This window comes from Dryas octopetala, chromosome 8 (assembly GCF_963921425.1).
Source record: "Dryas octopetala chromosome 8, drDryOcto1.1, whole genome shotgun sequence".
Taxonomy (NCBI): domain Eukaryota; kingdom Viridiplantae; phylum Streptophyta; class Magnoliopsida; order Rosales; family Rosaceae; genus Dryas; species Dryas octopetala.
The window spans coordinates 18,138,410-18,156,557 of NC_141373.1; the positions used below are offsets into that span (position 1 = coordinate 18,138,410).

The 18,148-nt window shown below is 35.5% G+C and overlaps 1 protein-coding gene and 1 long non-coding RNA gene across 5 annotated transcripts; one reads left to right on the forward strand and one right to left on the reverse strand.

Moving 5' to 3' along the window:
* The first annotated feature begins 414 nt into the window (after nt 1-414).
* On the forward strand, nt 415-2,545 carry LOC147277733 (uncharacterized). Its single transcript, XR_015124071.1, has 3 exons — nt 415-751; nt 1,273-1,329; nt 2,436-2,545. It is a non-coding gene; the product is annotated as an uncharacterized LOC147277733 (long non-coding RNA).
* A 10,738-nt stretch (nt 2,546-13,283) lies between these two features.
* Nucleotides 13,284-18,046, reverse strand: LOC147277734 (uncharacterized). 4 transcript variants are annotated; one of them, XM_086253755.1, is made up of 3 exons: nt 16,104-18,046; nt 14,124-14,224; nt 13,286-13,986 (listed from the first exon to the last, which is right to left on the reverse strand). In XM_086253755.1, exon 1 carries the CDS (start codon nt 17,510-17,512, stop codon nt 16,172-16,174), a length of 1,341 nt encoding a protein of 446 aa, XP_086109881.1. In that variant the 5' UTR covers nt 17,513-18,046; the 3' UTR covers nt 13,286-13,986; nt 14,124-14,224; nt 16,104-16,171. The 4 variants fall into 4 exon arrangements, with proteins under 4 accessions (XP_086109878.1, XP_086109881.1, XP_086109879.1 ...); XM_086253753.1 differs by having other exon boundaries at nt 14,124-14,301; XM_086253754.1 differs by lacking the exon at nt 14,124-14,224 and adding an exon at nt 14,225-14,301 and having other exon boundaries at nt 13,287-13,986.
* Nucleotides 18,047-18,148: the final 102 nt, after the last annotated feature.

The window sequence follows — 18,148 nt, forward strand, 5'->3', positions numbered from 1 at the left end:
AAAATAAAAAGGGTTTTGATTTAAATATTTATTTTTGTTTTAATTTAAGCTTGACCAAAAGTTGACTTTTAAAATAAATGGGTTTTCGACTTTGACCTTGAGTCCGTTAGATAGGTTTCGACCCCCCGAGTTCATAGACACGTAGCACGCTTCGATCCGAGTTACAGATTGAAAGATATGGGCGTTTGAAGCGAGGGGCAATTTCGTAAAATGACAAATTTGGGGTTTAAAAATCAGATTTTCTAGACTTCTCTCTCTCTCTCTCTAGAACTTTCTCTCTCTCTCTCTCTCTCTCTCTCTCTCTCTCTCCTTTATATATATCTCTCTCTCTCTCTCTCTCTCTCCTGTTTTCCTCCACTCCCGCACCCCTCCCTTGCGCCCACGACCCAGCAACCGACCACCACCATCACCCAGCTCGCCGTCGACCACCACTCGCCGACCTGACCTCTGGCTCCGGCGAGCTTTTCCCCCCCCAGACGCCGAACACCCCCCGGCCTTCTCTCTCCCCGAGTTCTCTCTCCCTTCTCTCTCCTCTGCGCGCGGCCAACCCAGCCAACCCAGCCACTTTTGGCGGCTGTTCCATCGACCCCGACCACCGGCGATCTCCCCCGTCGGCCGATCAGCTCGGCCCGACCCTCCTCCAGTCAGCCCAGCTCTCACACGCGCGAGAACGAGGCCAGAGGAAGCCCAGCCCGCCGCCACTGCTCGCCGGATTCCGGCCAAATCTCAGCCCATTTCATCCCTATTTTTGGTGAGATTTCTTCCTCTTCCTTTAGGTTTTCTTTTTCCTAATTGTTGTTGATTAATTTCGAGTATATAGGAAATTTGAAATTTCTGGGTTTTGAAGCCATTTCGGGTTGTTCTTTAATTTTCGGACTAGAGGGCTGTTTTTGTCGTTTTAATTAATAAATTCTATTCCTAGGAACCACAATTGTGGTTTAAGATTGAAAAATTGAGTGGGTTTGAGGAATTAGGCATTTCTTGGTTGAATTTGGAGTTGGGGCAGCCACTTTGGACGGCTCCTGCAGTGAGTCCGAACCCCCGCTGCCATTCGTGAACTAAGGACTAATTTGGGCATTTGTGGAGTGGGTTGTTGAGCATGGCTACGTGAATGTGATTGGAAAAGCCGAAGTTGTTTGTAAGTTTAATTTCGAACGTCGTAAACCGTCGAGTTAGAACGAGTGTCGGGCGTGATGTTAAGTTGAGCACACATCTACGTTTAAGTGTCTTGAGTCGGAACTAATTGTGTTTCGTTAAATTTCTATTTTATAGGCGAGACGACCGCGGCCCGAAACAATTCGGCGGAGGATCGGAGCTAGGATTCTCACTGTGAGTGGACTTTTATTTTTGAAAATGTTTATGGAAGTTATAATTTAATTTATACTTGTTTGAGAAATAAAAATCTTTGAGTTGGTTGTTTAATCCTTAATAAGTTATAAAAATCGTATCATTTTAATTATTCCGTGATGTTGATTTAATTTGGGATTTGACCAATGACAATGGATTTCGGATTTCAAAATGTGTTCATAAATAAGTTTTAAAACCTAGATTTACATGTTGATTTTTCTGAGTTGTTGGACTTTGGAAAAGAATCTAGTCTCTTGTTTCATTCACGTGGTTTATTTAATAATTTGGGTATTGTCGAAAGTTTGGATTTGTTTCATGGTTATTTGAAATAGTACACTTTGGCATTTTGATTTAAGTTTTGTTGGAAGGTTTCGAAAATATTTGCTTTCGATGAGAAAAGATTTATTATTTGGTTATGAAAAATGGTTTTCAAACCACCCTTTGCAGTACCCTCCATGTTATCAGATACATAGGTCTTTGGGACCCATCACGGCACACATATAGGCTTTGGGCCGTGTGTCGGGATGCTTCGCCCTTTGGGGGCTGCTCTGCGTGCACGTATGACCAGGATTGCCTGCACGTGCTGATTTATTCACACGTGTGTATGGCCATGATATTGCCTGCACGTGTTGGATTTCACTCCACGCGTGTGTATGGCCAGGATATTGCCTGCCTGTGCGAGAATTCCGCACAGGTGTATGGCTAGGTTATTCAGGGTATATAGCATGGTGGAAAATGAAATTGGTACCTTCAAGAGTGTTTTATGGATTTCAAGTGAGAAATATCTTTCGAGTTTTATAATGATTTCGATTTTATTATGATTTTGATAAATTAAATGATTGGCTTTTGAGAAAAGTGTTTTGAGTTATCTTTTCTTTGAGTTCCTTTAGTTTTTATAATATTCTTAAAGTTTGGAAATGATTTTAAAACTGGGGGATTTCAAAAGCAACGTGAGGTCTTAGAATTTAAATCTAGTTATAAAGGGTTTTCTGAAAAGATATTTACCTTTGATTTTCATTTTTATTAAACTGTCCACTCACTGAGTTATCTCACCATTTTCCTATTTTTGTTCAAATTGTTCCCCCCAGGTTGTAGCTTTGGTGGAGGTCGAGCCAAACGCGTCGAGGCATAGCATCCATTTCTCATTCCTGGACCCTGTAGGCGCCATGTTTTATTTTTGTAAAAACCTACTTTAAATGATTAGTGGCTCTGATAACAACTCCTAAGGTTTAAGTGGGTTTTCTTTTAAATTATTTTTATGACTTTGTTAATTTAAATGATTAGTGGCTCTGATAACAACTCCTAAGGTTTAAGTGGGTTTTCTTTGAAATCTGTTGGGTCCGAGACCCTTTATTTGCTTGTGGTAGAGGTGGCTGAAAGAGTTAGAAGTGCTTAACAGGTTTTGAAGTTTCTGGGTTAGTCCATTTTCAGGGGAGATTCTGCCGAATTTTCGGTAGGATTTTCCTTGATTTTGGATTCCCGCAGGACCTCTCCGGGTTTCAGGGTGGAATCCGGGTGCGGTTCTGTCACAACACCAACCGGGTGTTAGGCTAGCTAATCTCCACAGAAATCCCAAAATTTGTATCTGAATTTAAATAGAGCATAACTAAATAGAATTTTTACAACATCAATAAACATTAAAAAAAAAAGGGTAATATATAACATTGAGCCAACAATATTGATGAACGAATGGTAGGGAAAACTAGGGCTGCCCATCGGTCGGTTCGTATCGGTATTGGGGCTTACCAAACCAAAACCAAAAAATTCGGTATTTTTCGATTTCGGTATTTTTTGGTTTCGGTATTTTTTGGTTCGGTAATTTTTGGTAAATTTCAGTTTTCGGTTCGATTTCGGTAATTTTGGTATCGGATATTTTTGGTTCATTTTCGATTTACTTCGGTATATCCTCGGTTCATTTTCGGTTTACTTCGGTATATCTTCAGTTCATTTTCAGTTTAATTATAATAATACTAATTATTATATACTAATATAAATTAAAATTTAATCAAATATGATACATAAAATATAATGTTTGATGAATATATATTTGCACGAGAAATATTAGTAGTTTATTATAGTACTAGTATTTTACCCTAGTAATAATATATACTAGTATAATTAGTTTAATAATATGTATTAGTACATATCCTATTAATTTAGTATGTATATATACCGATAAATATGAGTGTATATATATATATGCATTATTTATCTAAAGATGAGATTTTTATTTTCCTAAAAATAATAACATTTACTTTATTAGAAAATGATTCTATATCTTAAATTCTTAACTCACACTTTTGATAATATTAATATGATAACATTATACAATTATATTTTTTTATAGTTGTTTAAGATATTAGTAATTTAATATTTATTATACCACTAACATAATAGTATTATATAAGCATATATAACTAAATTTCGGTAATTGTTTCAGTTTTTTCGGTAATAATCGATTCGGTATCTTTCGGTAATAATTTTCGGTAATCGGTCGGTTTACCAACTTTTTTCGGTTTTTACCAAAACCAAACCAACTTTTTTCGGATATTTTCGGTTTCGGATTTTCGATTTTCGAATTGTGAAAATCGGTATACCAAACCAAAAAAATTCGGTCGGTAGTCGATCGGTTCGGTAAAAACCAAACCAAAGGGCAGCCCTAGGGAAAACTGATGTCTCGACGTGGTGCGGTCCAACCTTAACAATCTCTAAAACCTGGGGGAAACCGTAAAAAATAAAAACGTGAGAATAATCTCTGTGAGTGGACAAAAAATAAACTTTAAGACAAACCCTTGAAAACCATTTGTAAAACTGCTCGTTTACTTGAACTCATTTCTTTAAAGATCCTCTAGTTTTAAAACCATTTTTTATATTCTATTACCATAATCATTCTTATTTGGACCAATTTAAAAAAAAATAAATAAATATTTTTAATATTACAGATTATTTAATGAACTTTTTTATAAGAGAGCATCTACAATGACTCATTGTATGCCTTTAACAAAAAGTTACAACTCCTTAACAAAAAGTTACTACTTATTGGCAAAAAATTACCATTTCTTGATAAATGTTATCACTTACTTGAGTGATCTATCAAAAAGTATTGGTAACTTTTTGTAAAAAAATGGTAATTTTTTGTTGAAGGCATACAATGACTGAAGTCATTGTAGAATTTCCTTTTTTATAATATCATAATAGTCGCTATTAACCAAAATGAAATTAAAAGAAACTATATATTAACAATCAAACCAAAAACAAAAGGAATTTACAAATCTTGCCACTGTGCTGATATGCTGCTGATATCAGCAATGTCCAATTTTAAAAGTTACATATAAGTCAATAACAACCACACATTGTTTTTAATTAATTGGTAACTGTCACACAATTACCGTTTTTTAATTGGTAACTATATGACAGTTACCGTTTTTTAATTGGTAACTGTGTGGCAGTTACCATTTTTTCATTTTTTTAATTGGTAACTATCACACAATTAACTTTTTTTAATTAATAATTATCACACAATTACTTTTTTTAATTGTTAACTGTCACATAGTTACCGTTTTTAAACTTGGTGACTATGTGAAAAGTCATTATTTTAAAAATTGAATCAAACTATTTTTGAAGGGCATGATAGTAATTTAACATGAGGAATAGTATAGAGCCACCCAAAGTGAACTGGCCACATTGACCATTATGTAATTAGTAAATATGTGCAAGTGATCATTATGAGAACCCAAATTAAATTTTGACTATTATGAAATTTTCAAATATTTTATTGATTTATTTGTAATTTGCTATTCTTATTTATTCAATTTCTTTTAAATAATTACATGTATATTTTTAACAAAATGAAATTATTGATATATTTGTCAGTTTTTGCTCATTATTTTTTATTTTTTTATTAATTAAAAACTATTGTCCATATGATTTGAACTTAGAATTTCTTCTCTGTGTTATCCACAAACTAATGGTCATTATTAATGAACAAAGTAAATTCTATTAAAGGTGTTGAGCAAAATTGATGTCATAATTCCATGGTTAACAAACCGATATACTATCAAGAAGAGAATTACCAGACCTACACCCCGTACTCGTAGGTGTGTGTACCATACACAATAGAGGTTCATTGAGGATGGGCCCCATGTGGGCCAAATCAAAAGCGCACCCAAAAAGCCCATATTGAGCAAGAAAGAGTGGAGGCCCCATGTGGCCCACAAACAACTAGTTAACAACAGTGGGAAAGAAAGGGAGAGTACTAAGAGAAAACAAACACCACGTTCTCACGTCCACTTCTTTGCTTCTTTTACCTCCTTTGTTACTCTCACTCATGTCCACTTCTTTGATGTTAGACCCAAATGGATAAACAAGATAAGCCTTTGCCAATACGCTTTAAAGTTGTAACATTTTGTGCATTATCTTCCAAACACAGCCCATGAACAAACAACAAAAACATACATTAATAATACCACTAATATGCACATAATGTGAAGCAGAGCAATCTTTGTTATGAATTGGAAATTGGCTAAAACACCCAATTCTTGAATTAAGAACAGTGTCAATCAAACCAATTTTTGCACTTTAATCTCAGTACCCAAACTCTATTGGGTTTCCTAAAGGGGCAAGCATTACCATTTCACACTTAAAGTTGGAATTCGACTCTTACCCTTTTTTTCTTTGAAACACGAAAAAATGGGTCCAAAAATTCGACTCTCACCTTCTTTCCCTTCTTTGGATCACAAAACCAGAGGTTCACTGCAAACACTGCCTCTAACTTCTAGTATCCAGAGGTTTACCATGATATTATTTTCATCTGCTATTTCTCATAGGGTCATACACCTTATTTTTCAAGGGGCCTCCTCACAATTTACTATTGGGGATGACATGAATCCAACTTAGCCCATAAAATAGCACCGAATTTTTAGCCAAAGTTTTTAAGGGAAAGGTCCATTTTCATCCCTCTTGCTCATAGCACCCCAACAGCAACAACATAAAGAGGTATTAAATTCAACCCATAGAGGAAGGGAATGAGAACTTACTACACACACATAAATACCAGCCAGTCTGAGAGAATTGAATATTATAAATTTATGTGATTTCTGGAGCTTGAATATCTAATATCTAACATTAAAGAACAAGAATTTCAAAACACCAAATGAAATTACAAGAAACTACCGAAATTCATGACAAAAAAAAAAAAAAAAACTACATGGAATTAATTGATTGATAATTTTCATTACAAATGTGTTTAGCCCATGTTATCTTAGTTATTTTTCATCCATTCAGAGCTTGGAACAAAATAGAGAGTTGTATGTATTTCTCATGAAAATGAATAAACCATGTATACAAATTATGGAAGGCACTTCTTGCTCCAATTGACTGTGGAGTGTGGACCCCTCTCCTGCTATCCTATGCAGATACCTATAGGTAGCATGAAAGCCAATAAACATTATAGAGTTAATAAACAACCGACTTTATTACTTGGGGAAAATGGAGTGGTGGAAATTGAATCTGCTATGTACAATTAAATTTTCCAATAAAGGAGGCCTGTACACAAAAACAGCTTGTTTCAGCTTTCACTGGTACCCTTCCATAACTGAGAGTATAAGACATGATTTCAGTTGCCTAAGGCAGACATCAATGCATGTCCACTGGGTAAAAACAATCCATGTAAATTGCACACCTTCAAGAAAAAGAACTTCAAATTCTGAGAAACCAAGTAAAAGCATCAAACAAAAGTGAAATTGGTTATTGGTTATTGGACAACCATACTAGTAGTAGTAGTACTCATGGAAAAAAATGACAATCAAGGAAATGTCAATCAATTGGAGATGGTTTTGCAAGTCCAATATTTGCATTTACCCTTCAACTTAATCTTCTCATTCATAACAACAATGTCTGTGAATAAATTTTAGGAAAGAAACAAGAATTAATTTTACAAGCTGATATCTCACCACATAATTCAATGAATTGGCACCATTTGAGCCAATAATACCTTTTACTATAGTGACAGAAAACTGATTAGGTTGTAAGAGTTGCTGCACCAACAGTATCAATAGAAGTAGTTGTGAAGATTAACACTCATTAATGTTCAGTTTGGACTTTTTTTAATCTAAGAACAGAAGATTCACACAGATTAAAAGTAACTTCCAGCCTTTGACTACAACTAGGGCAAAACATATTCAGAAGCAAGCCATCTCACATCTACTTACCAGTTACCACAACCATGATCTAGTTGATGTAGAACAAATGGCAGAACGGTTCATGCAACAACTCGACCGCCAGAAACCCAAGAAAAAAAACAAGCTTCAGCCCGGCCCAGTGTCAGAAATGGGCCCATGATATACCGATTCGAAGGGAACGAAGGGCCTATTTTGGCCAAATTCCTTCGTTGAGGGCTTCAAATAAGCAATTTAGTGTTTTTGAATAAATTTCCTAAATTGCACTTTATTTCCATTTTTATTTCCGTTTTGAATTTCAAACGTCTAGGGTTCTAAACGTATTTAAACAACCTTTTGGCTGTTTGTAAGTTTCAGTTTTTATTATTTTCAATCAGAAAAACTTTGAGATTTCTCTCATTTCTTTGGTGGATTCCAGATTCTTTCTTAGGGATTAACGCTGATTTTCCCTAATATATCTTAATTGCGTGTTACGCTGCGTCACTAGTAGACATAAGTAGTATACCCAGAATCGAGATTTCCATAACCTTTCCCTTGATACCAATATTTGGTAAATTTTTCATGAATGATTGTATGCGACAAGAATGGATCATATACACTAATGGAAGAAATAAAGGAGAATTCAAATAGCTTTTGGGATGGCATTAATGCCTACTTTCACTTTTTAGCTTCCACTTAGGACAGTATCCACTAATCTTACTTTATATTACCACTCAAAGCCATTGTCAATCATTAGCACTTGAAAAATACATATAACCACAAAGTGCCATTTATAGCAAAAACAAATTTTGGGTCATAACATGTCATAGCTGATCATCTGAAACAACCAGATGAAGCTGCAGTTACCAAGCAACCATCACATTGGTTATTAACTACTAATATGGTAACTGTATTAAAATTATATAACCAAATTCCCTATAGATACATAAACAAGTAACAAATGGAATCCTCTGTAATTCATTTCTACTACTAGAAAATATTGACATAAATAGTCCATTTTTCATTTTTTTTCTTTTCCATTATCCACAACTATTTTACAAGAAACTTAAGTTTGCTGCTTGTACCTACCATATAATCACTGGGGCATGGTCAATTAAAAATCAATCAACATTATACAGTCAATTAAAAATGGGTTGGTGAAAATTGAATCTCTCCTGTAACATTAAATTTCCAATAAAGGTGGCAGTACATAAAACCTTGTTTTCAGTCATCACTGGTACACTTCCATTACAGAGACAGGATTTCAGTTGCCTAAGGCTAACTTTAATACATGTCCACTGGTAAAAAGGTCATTGTAAATTGCATACCTTTAAGAAAAAAAAAAAAAAAAAAACTTCAAATTTGAGAAACCAAGTAAAATCAGCATGCACTCCAAGTTAGTGACAGTCACAATAACCAAAAGTGGAATTGAATAGTGGACAACCATACTAGGGTACCTATGGAAAAGATGCCAATTAAGGAAATGTCAACAATTGGAGACGGTTTTGCAAGCCCAAATTTGCATTTACCCTTCAACTTAATCTTCCCATTCATATCAATAATGTCTGTCAATAAATATCAGAGAAGAAACAAGGACTAATTTTACAGGCTGATATCTCACCACATAATTCTCAATGAATTGGCACCATTTGAACCAAGAATACCTGTTATTATAGTGACAGCAAGCTGATAAGGTTGAAGAGTTGTTGCAGCAACAGTGTCAATAGTAGTTGTGCAAATTAACACTCATTAATGTTCAGGAACTTTTTTTTGAACTAAGAACAGAGGATTCACACAAATTAAAGTAAGTTCCAGACCTTAATTACAACCAGGGCAGAACATTAACTCACATCTATTTACCACAACTATGATCTAATATGTGTGAATCCTCTGTTCCAGACCTTAACTCACATCTATTTACCACAACTATGATCTAATAAAATAAGTATTGTTCCCTGGGAATGAAATAAATAAAGGTTTATCCCATAGTATATATCTATAGACTTAGCCTTTAACATGTCTTGAGAATAATAACATATTAAACAATTCATGATGAATCTATTATTTGCTACCATGTATTAAAATCATTGGATAGGAGAGAAATGGCTGTTTAGATTGAGGAGAGAGAGAGAGAGAGAGAGAGAGAGAGAGAGAGAGAGAGAGAGAGAGAGAGAGAGAGAGAGAGATTTTCATAACTTTTCACTTAATAATTCCCAATATTTGGTATACACTAGTTGAAGAAAAAAAGGTGAATTCAAATATCTTTTTTGATGAAAGTAATGTCTACTATTCACTAACTTCTACCTAGGTCAGCCTCCACCGATCTAACTGTATATTACTAATCAAAGCCATTGCCAATAATTGACACATGAAAAATCCACATAACTACAAGTGCAATTTTATAGCAAAACAAATTTTAGTTCATAGTCGTAACATGTCATAGGTGACCATCCAAAACAACCAGATGATGCTGCTGTTGCCAACAAAAAACTCACATTAGCTATTAACCACTAACATGGTTATTACTGTATAAAAATTCTATACCCAAATTCAACCTTAGAAGCAGCCTATATCTATGATACAGTAGCCTTTCCAGAAATTTTACACCAAGTTTCATAATTCACAATTCCTGCTACTTTTCACCTGTGAGACCCTCTCACAGACTCTCTTAGTTATGGCCTACTACATCTTCTACAGCATCTTAGATGCTCTCTCTTGCACTACAATTTCCTATAGCTTCATGGACTAAGTAACAATATAAATCTTCCATAAATATGTTCTCCTACTAGCAAATATTGACAAAAATTGTCAAATTTTTCAGTTTTACTCTTTTCCATTATCAACATCTATTGTAAAATAAACTCAAATTTTGAAAAATAAAAACATCTATTGTACAAGGAATTTAAGTTTGTTTCTTGTACCTACGATATAGTCACTGGAGCATAACCATCAAAACAAGAATATGAAAAGAACACTCTGTTCATTAATTTTCTGATTTATGTGGATACGCAAAGCTAATGAAGGTGATATCCTTCAATATCAATCTCTCAAGATCTAAATCTAAGATCCAGAACAATTCATGGGAACTTAAATATAAAGCATAAAAGAGTTTCCAATCGTATGGCATTAAGAGCATGTGCAATGGAGACCAAATGGTAATTCAATTGACATTTATTAACAATTGGAAATAAAAATGGTTTGCAATGGAGTGTCGATAGGCAATAAATGAATTGAAATGGCAATGGGAGATCAAAAAATTGACTTGACAATTGCCAATTGATCTCCTAAATAAAGGAACCCACTATGAAAAAATGTGACAGGAGGAGGGAGAAAGTGGCAAATGGCTGCCCTGCTATGGGCCCCGCTAATTTGCTGCAACATTAGCACATGAATGTACTATATGAGTTAATTACACTTACACTCTCTGAGATTTATCGTTTTTTTATATACACCCCCTGAAATTTATCGTCTTTTCACATACACCCTCTGGGGTTTTAATAATTACACATACACCCCCTGAGGTTTCAAAACTGTTGCATATAACCCCCTAAAGTGAGACGAAAAATAATGATAAATTATGTAAAAAAGCATGCTAAGGGGTTAAATGGCCTAATAAGATTACTCAAAGTGTAAAATTCAACCTCAATACAAATATTTTCTTTTTTATTTATTTATTTTTTTCTCTTGTAGGGGTTATATGCAACAGTTTTGAAACGTCAGGGGATGTATGTGTAATTATTGAAACCCCGGGGGGTGTATGTGAAAAGACGATAAACCTCAGGGGGTGTAAGTGTAATTAACTCGTACTATATTGAGCCATCTTGTTTGTTGATGTTTCAGCTTTGTGAACATATTGGGGTATTAATATGAATTATTATTTTTTATTAAATTTGGATATTAATTTAAATTATTAAAAAATATTAAATAGTGGGTTCATTTTAAAGATCTCATTTGAGATAATTTCAATAATATAATTTTTAAAATAAACAAATTTATAAATTTTAATTTATAAGAAAATATACGAAAATATTAAAAAATATATAGCTATTGATTTATGCAGTTGACTTGAAACCATTGGAACAAAACAAGCTTGTGACAAGTCAATAATTGAAAAAAAGAAATCAAAAAAAGAAATCAATAGGCTTGTATTGAATTGCCTATTGATCTCAACCACTGCACATGCTCTCACGCAAGTAAATTTATTACCTAAAGTCATTAAGAGTATGTAAAAGCTAAAAACATATAACACCACATGGAAATAATTAAAATTAATAATATATACCGCAGAAGATCTATGGACGATAAATCTTTATGTCTTGATACCCTCTTATCATCTTCCCAATTAAAAGTGTCTTAGCAATGGGGCAGATCTTTATACCATTTGTTACTATCTTTTTGCATCAGAAATCCCATTTGCATGAATGTAGAACCCTGTTTGTCTTTGACAGTCTTCTGTTTTGCATCCTCTGGGAATTGTCATTTAAATGCAAGTAGGATTTGGTAAAATTCATGCACTGCATCGCAGGCATCTGATTGGCTCCAAAACATTCAAGACCATATGTTCAAATTACAAAGTTAGGATTGTGAGTCTTGTGACTACCAAGTTTTTAGAGTAACCAGCAGCTAGCAAGGGTTCAGTGATATAATTGGGCCAAAAGACGTTTTTGGTCCATGTACTATGGATGAGTTGCACTTTAGTCTCATCCTTTCAATTTGAATTTTTTAAGAACCGTGTTTCCATTAATGTCGCAATCAAGTTCAATCCGTCAAAATCATCTACTTAAGAGCCAATCAGGTGGTGCCACGTCGGCATTTTCCATCTCGATTTTGACAGATTCGACCTGATTGCGACATTAATAGAAACATGGTCTTACAAACGTGCAAATTGAAATGACGGGACTAAAGTGCTACTTACCCAAAGTACAGAGACCAAAAGTGACTTTACGCCTATAAAGGACTTTAAGAGAGGATGAACATTCTCTCCCAGATTTCTCATGCAGACTCAACGTCTCCCACTGAAACTCTGTGATTGTTAGATGTCTCCTATCAGATAGTGATGAATGCCATAGTTATCTGCTCCATGCGAGAATTCACAAGTAACATGTTGATGTATCCATAAAATAGACAGTAAAGCAATAAGTTACAGACCATGAGAGAAGCACCATTACATCATTGTACATGTAGTTCAATGCAAAAAATAGCAGTACAGCTTAGGCTCTAAGAAGAGGTTACGAAGGGACCCTTTGAAACATCTAGCGTGAATTTTCTGTCCTTGTACACAGCACATGAGAGAGAGAGAGAGAGAGAGAGAGAGAGAGAGAGAGAGAGAGAGAGAGAGAGAGAGAGAGAGAGAGTACCAATCTCTAGTAAAGCTGGAAATTCTTCATTTTCAGGCAGATTTTTGTCAAGTACAATTCATGCCCACCCCAACACTATTAAAAAGACGAGACATATCCCCCATAGAGCTGGCAATCCATCATGTTTAGGCAGATTATAGCCAGCTAGAAAATTATTCCCGGCACAAGATTGCCAAACCCAATCACAACTAATGTAGTAAGGGCCAACTTGAAACCAACACATAGTCCTCTTAATTTCAAGAACGTAGCAATCCAACATTTTCACATGATCCATGTCCCCAGTCCTAACTAGGACACATAATAAGCATATCGAATCATGGTTACACTAAGAAGGGGCCAAAACCACCAATCAAGTAACACGTAAAACTCATCATTAAAAAAAATATAATCCTTCTTTGAACAATTGACTTCTTTTTCTTCTCTTAAAAATCAATTTATAGCCTTACATAGCCATCATAAATCTCTTGCAACCTAAATTCTCTAATCCCCAGCTTAGTAGTCTTAGACCCTAGCCTATCCACACCATCCAGCTATCAAAATTCTATTCCTATTGTCATTCCTAATTACCAGGTGTTACATGTTAGGTATTGCATGACCTCTCACTTGATAATAGGGTAAAAATATGTGAGAAATCATATGCAAACCAGCCCCAATATCTCTTTCCTCAGCAAGATACAGATAGATTTCACTATTCTACTGATGACTATAGTGGCAATTGCAATGACAGATTACAGAAAGCAACTTCAAACAAAAATATCTATAGCCCTTAGATCACAAATGAAGGTAAACAGAAATACTGTATCAAATGCTACAGGCCTTTCAGCACCATGTGAAGATAAAGTGATTGCACCTTCACGCATGCAGCATCTGTTAACTCCAGTATTTTTAATGCAATGAACTCATCACCAAACCACCAAAACAAAGTAGAATTCAGGAGCAGAAATTAGAATATCTACTGAATCCTTAGGTGATGTACGGAAAGTTATATGTTGACTCAACTTCTATAAAAATTTCAATACAAGACCTGAAATTTCTACAGCTGCAACAAAATAAATAATAAACTATCAACAACTCCATTAGAGGCCCCTTAGTTATTCGCACTAACCAGCACTTCAAGATTCACATTCCTGTACCAAAAACAAAGTTCACATTCAACAATGGAATCTCAGGTTCTCCTTTTCTTCTTTTCCAGTTTAAAGTATTTTGAGCCTAAGAAAGCATTTCAGTAGTGTATCAATTGCTAATTTATGTCCCCAGTACCCACCCCTCCACTGGTTTGAGGATTCTCTTCATTCCTCATCCAGTCCAATCATGCACTGACCACTGCCGAGCCAAAAAGCCACAAATTTGGAGGGAGCTGCGCACCTGAGATGTGCAGTGGGTTATTTGACAGGACAACAACCGGAAGATCTTCACAGGGGTAACCACAGCCACCGCCTGCTCTGAAATTTGCACAGTTTTAGTTCTTAGTTTAGCAGCAAGTTTTTCTTGAGTTTCTCCATATTAATACAATGATAAATACAGAAAGAGCATGTAGGATTGGAAGTAACAGCAAATTCTTGACAAACAACTACCTTAACCTCTAGTAATAATCTGTTGAAGGAGCTTATTAAGAGGCTAACATTACTTATTAGCAAAATTCTTTAGAATTTACATACTGTCCGGCTCTAGTATCATCAGAATATAGTAGTTTATACATGCAAATTACTTGTGATTGTCATTATATAATATGCATATCGGTCTTAAAAATAAACATGAAAAACTTGAGATTGAAGAATCGAATATCATTTACATAGTAAGATCTTTTGAGAACATGACTCTTGTATTCTAGAAATAAAAATGGAAACATAAATATATATATATATATATATATATAGAGAGAGAGAGAGAGAGAGAGAGAGAGAGAGAGAGAGAGAGAGAGAGAGAGAGAGAGAGGAATATGCATCTAAAAAGGATGGACATGTAAATCCCCAGACTGCTTGGATCACTTATGGGATATGGAAGGGTTGTAATTCCTACTGAAGAAAAATAAAATGATATGTGAGAGGTCAGAGACTCAAAGTGAGCCCAGAGGGTGCAGAAACTCACACCACATATCTGAAGCATTCCAGTGCTTGTAAATCCTACATAGAGAAACCATATAGCTCTTGGCTTTCAAGATTGTAATGTACTCACTATGATGGTAAAGAAACTGGCTCATAGATTTCCACCTTAAATCAAAATGCTTGACAAGGTCGCACAGTTTTTAAATAAATGATGCAAAAAATTGTGATTCTGAAGCAAAGTATTCCTGGCTAAATCAACTAGAAGAAAACAAATTGTAAAAATCTAGTTCTGCAAGCTGAGAAAATAGTATGGAGAAGCAGTAGACAACTGCTTAAACATATAGCGTTAATTCCATTTAGAGAATAAAAGAGACCTATCAATCTCACAATGTCTAAAACCTTGAAGCATTCCCATCAGCATAACCAACCAGTTCTAGACTAGCAGAAGCATAACAAAGTATCATTTTTAGGTAACATGAGAAATAAAACAGCTTTAAGCCAGAAATTCATAATCCTTGACCTTAAATTAGGCCATGGACAAGAAGTATCTCTAAGTATGCAGCAACATGCACATGAGTAAGGAAAACAAAGCATGCTATAAAAGTTATTTCCAGCACCGAACATGACATGTGTACATATTTATGGATGGATTATAGGATGGGATGCAGAACTTGGTCGTGTGGGCCTCCTAATAACCATCGCACTCTTTTACTTATTAAGAAAAAATATATTACTTAGGACACAGACCCAAAATCATATAAATCACTAGTTTTTAAATAAAAAAAAAAAATTAAAATGACATTGAACATTTATAAGCTTCCAGTAAAAGATGGAATAATTCTGGCATCAAAATTAAAAGACAATTAAATAGAGTGCTGATGTTCATAAGCTAACACTATAAGACAGAAAACCAAACAATGATCCAACAAAGAAAAAGCTCAATAAATCACGCAAAACACCAACATACAATATGCTATTGAAATCTTGTTCATACAAAGTAAAAAGGAACATATTTTTGCCACAAAATATTTCAACCATAGGCAAATATCATTTAACCATAGGAAAAATAATGAAAACTAGATTAACTAGTCATTGATATTGCGACAATCCTAAGTTTTACAGAATACATCCAGTTAGGGTCACAATTCCCAGAAAGCTCCCCCAACCACTATGTGACACTTGAACCAACTGCAGCTTACCAATTTAAAAAGAAGCAATGTTGCTTGCAAGTCCCAATATTGCAATAAAGATTGATCCGAACAGCAACTTAACTAAGTCCAGCACCCATTTCCTTCTGTTTCAATTCTAATGCCATACGCTCATTCTCAAGCCTCATCCTCTCATTTTCCATCCTCAGCTTGTCCAGTTCACGGTCCCTCTTCTTGCTAAATCTTTGCCACTTGAAACGCTGTTTCTCCAATTCTAACATCTCAACTTGAATTTGTAGCTTCTGTTCTTCTAACTGAAGTGAACGAGATTCAATCCACTGCTTTTGCAACCAAGCAGTTTTTGTGCCATCAGGTATGGCTTGATTCATATCAGCTTGGGCACTTTGGGGATGAGAATAAGAACCTTTGTTACAGTCCTGGGAATTCAAAGAACCACCAAAGTTAAAATCTTCACGGCCTTGTCTCAACCTCTTTACTGGGTCCCCTAAAACCCCATAAATTCCCCTGTTATCTCCATGTGAAGCATTATTTTCGTCAAAGTCTTCATGCTCATCAGTTTCCATATCTTGTTCATCTTCATCAAGATCATCATGGTGGTGTCTCCTCAGATCATCATTGTCATGATCATCTCTACTTCTAAGAGCCAGCTGCAAGGAACGCTGCAATGCTGGATCATGAGGCAGATGCAAACGATTCCCATTATGGTAAGAACACATCTCCTCATAAAATAAGTGCTTCGAGCTTAATATTTTCCTAACATCATCTTTTTCTTTCTCTGTTAGGTAATCTATCACATCCAAAAGTGTAGGGTTCTCAACAACCTGGCAAGAAGTGCCCCTTCCAAGCATATCATTAAGTTTCTTATACCTTTTATTAAGGTCATTGAACTTGTCCTCACACTGCTGCGGAGAAACATGATAAGCCCTTTCTGCCATGACCTTGGAAACAGATTTCCACTTTCCCTTTTTCTGTAGAACAGAAGATTTCCTTCTTCCCCCACCACCACAATCTGAGCCTGTATCCTCGCCTATATAAGATACGGCAGTGATCAGAAGCCTCACCATCTTATCTGTCCACTTCACACGCTGCCATGGTGACCCCTTCTTCCCTCTATTTGCTTCAGCATGACCATCGATACCCTCTTCCGTATAACTTGGCTCGTCCTCATCGCTCCCTGAGTTCTTGCATCTCTCTCCCTTATTGTAATCAACCATGGAAATGGTTTGATCACAACTATGCAATGTTCCCATTTTGAGAGGAAAACCCTCGTGAATCGAGGGGTGGACCAAGGATCCTTGACGAGGATGAGGATGATGTTGCTGGTGTATGGTGTGTGGGTGCTGGGTTTGATGATGAGCCCTCATTGATCCTTGCAAATCAAGACCACCATAGGAAGCCCCACCAGGAATCATACCTCCTTGTGATAAATGCCCTTCCATTCCTTATTGTAAACAACAATTCAGATCAAGACCATGAAACTTTTACCACCCTAAAACCGAATTTTACATGTAAATCCAAGGTCTGTAGAGGCCATTTGCACAGACCTCATGCATTCATAGATAAAAATCAATCATGCTCATTGTCTATTTTCCCCTCCCAGAGCAATTTCAACCTCTTCTTCAGCCACCTGAAGCTATTTAGACCGTCAAGTATGCATGTCCAATTCCCCCAAACACCAAACCAAACAGAAACCCATTTCCTAAATTTCAATACCAAGCAAAAATTTCTACAAACTAAATCGAAACATTCAAAACCCACTAAGAAAACTACCCAGTTCACCCAAAATCAAAGGCAATAAGTTCCCAAAAATAAAATCATTCCTCAAAGATCAACAACACAGAAGCAAAGCAACTTATCTGCACGAAAAACCCACAAAGCTGAAAACCTTCCCGTAATCAAGCCGAGATTCCTGGGCGAAAGATCACGAAAAACACCTTCTTCTATCTGGCTCAGATGCTACATAATAAAAGAAGGGTTTGGCTCTATGTAACGCTATAGCCTATAGCCAAGTATAAAAAAGACCAATACCAATTTTCCTTTTTCCTCTTTCTCTTTTTTTGTCAAAATCGACTGAC

Excerpts from the sequence above, each read along its gene's own strand:
- LOC147277734 (XM_086253752.1), bottom strand. The coding sequence starts at position 17,512 with ATGGAAGGGCATTTATCACAAGGAGGTATGATTCCTGGTGGGGCTTCC.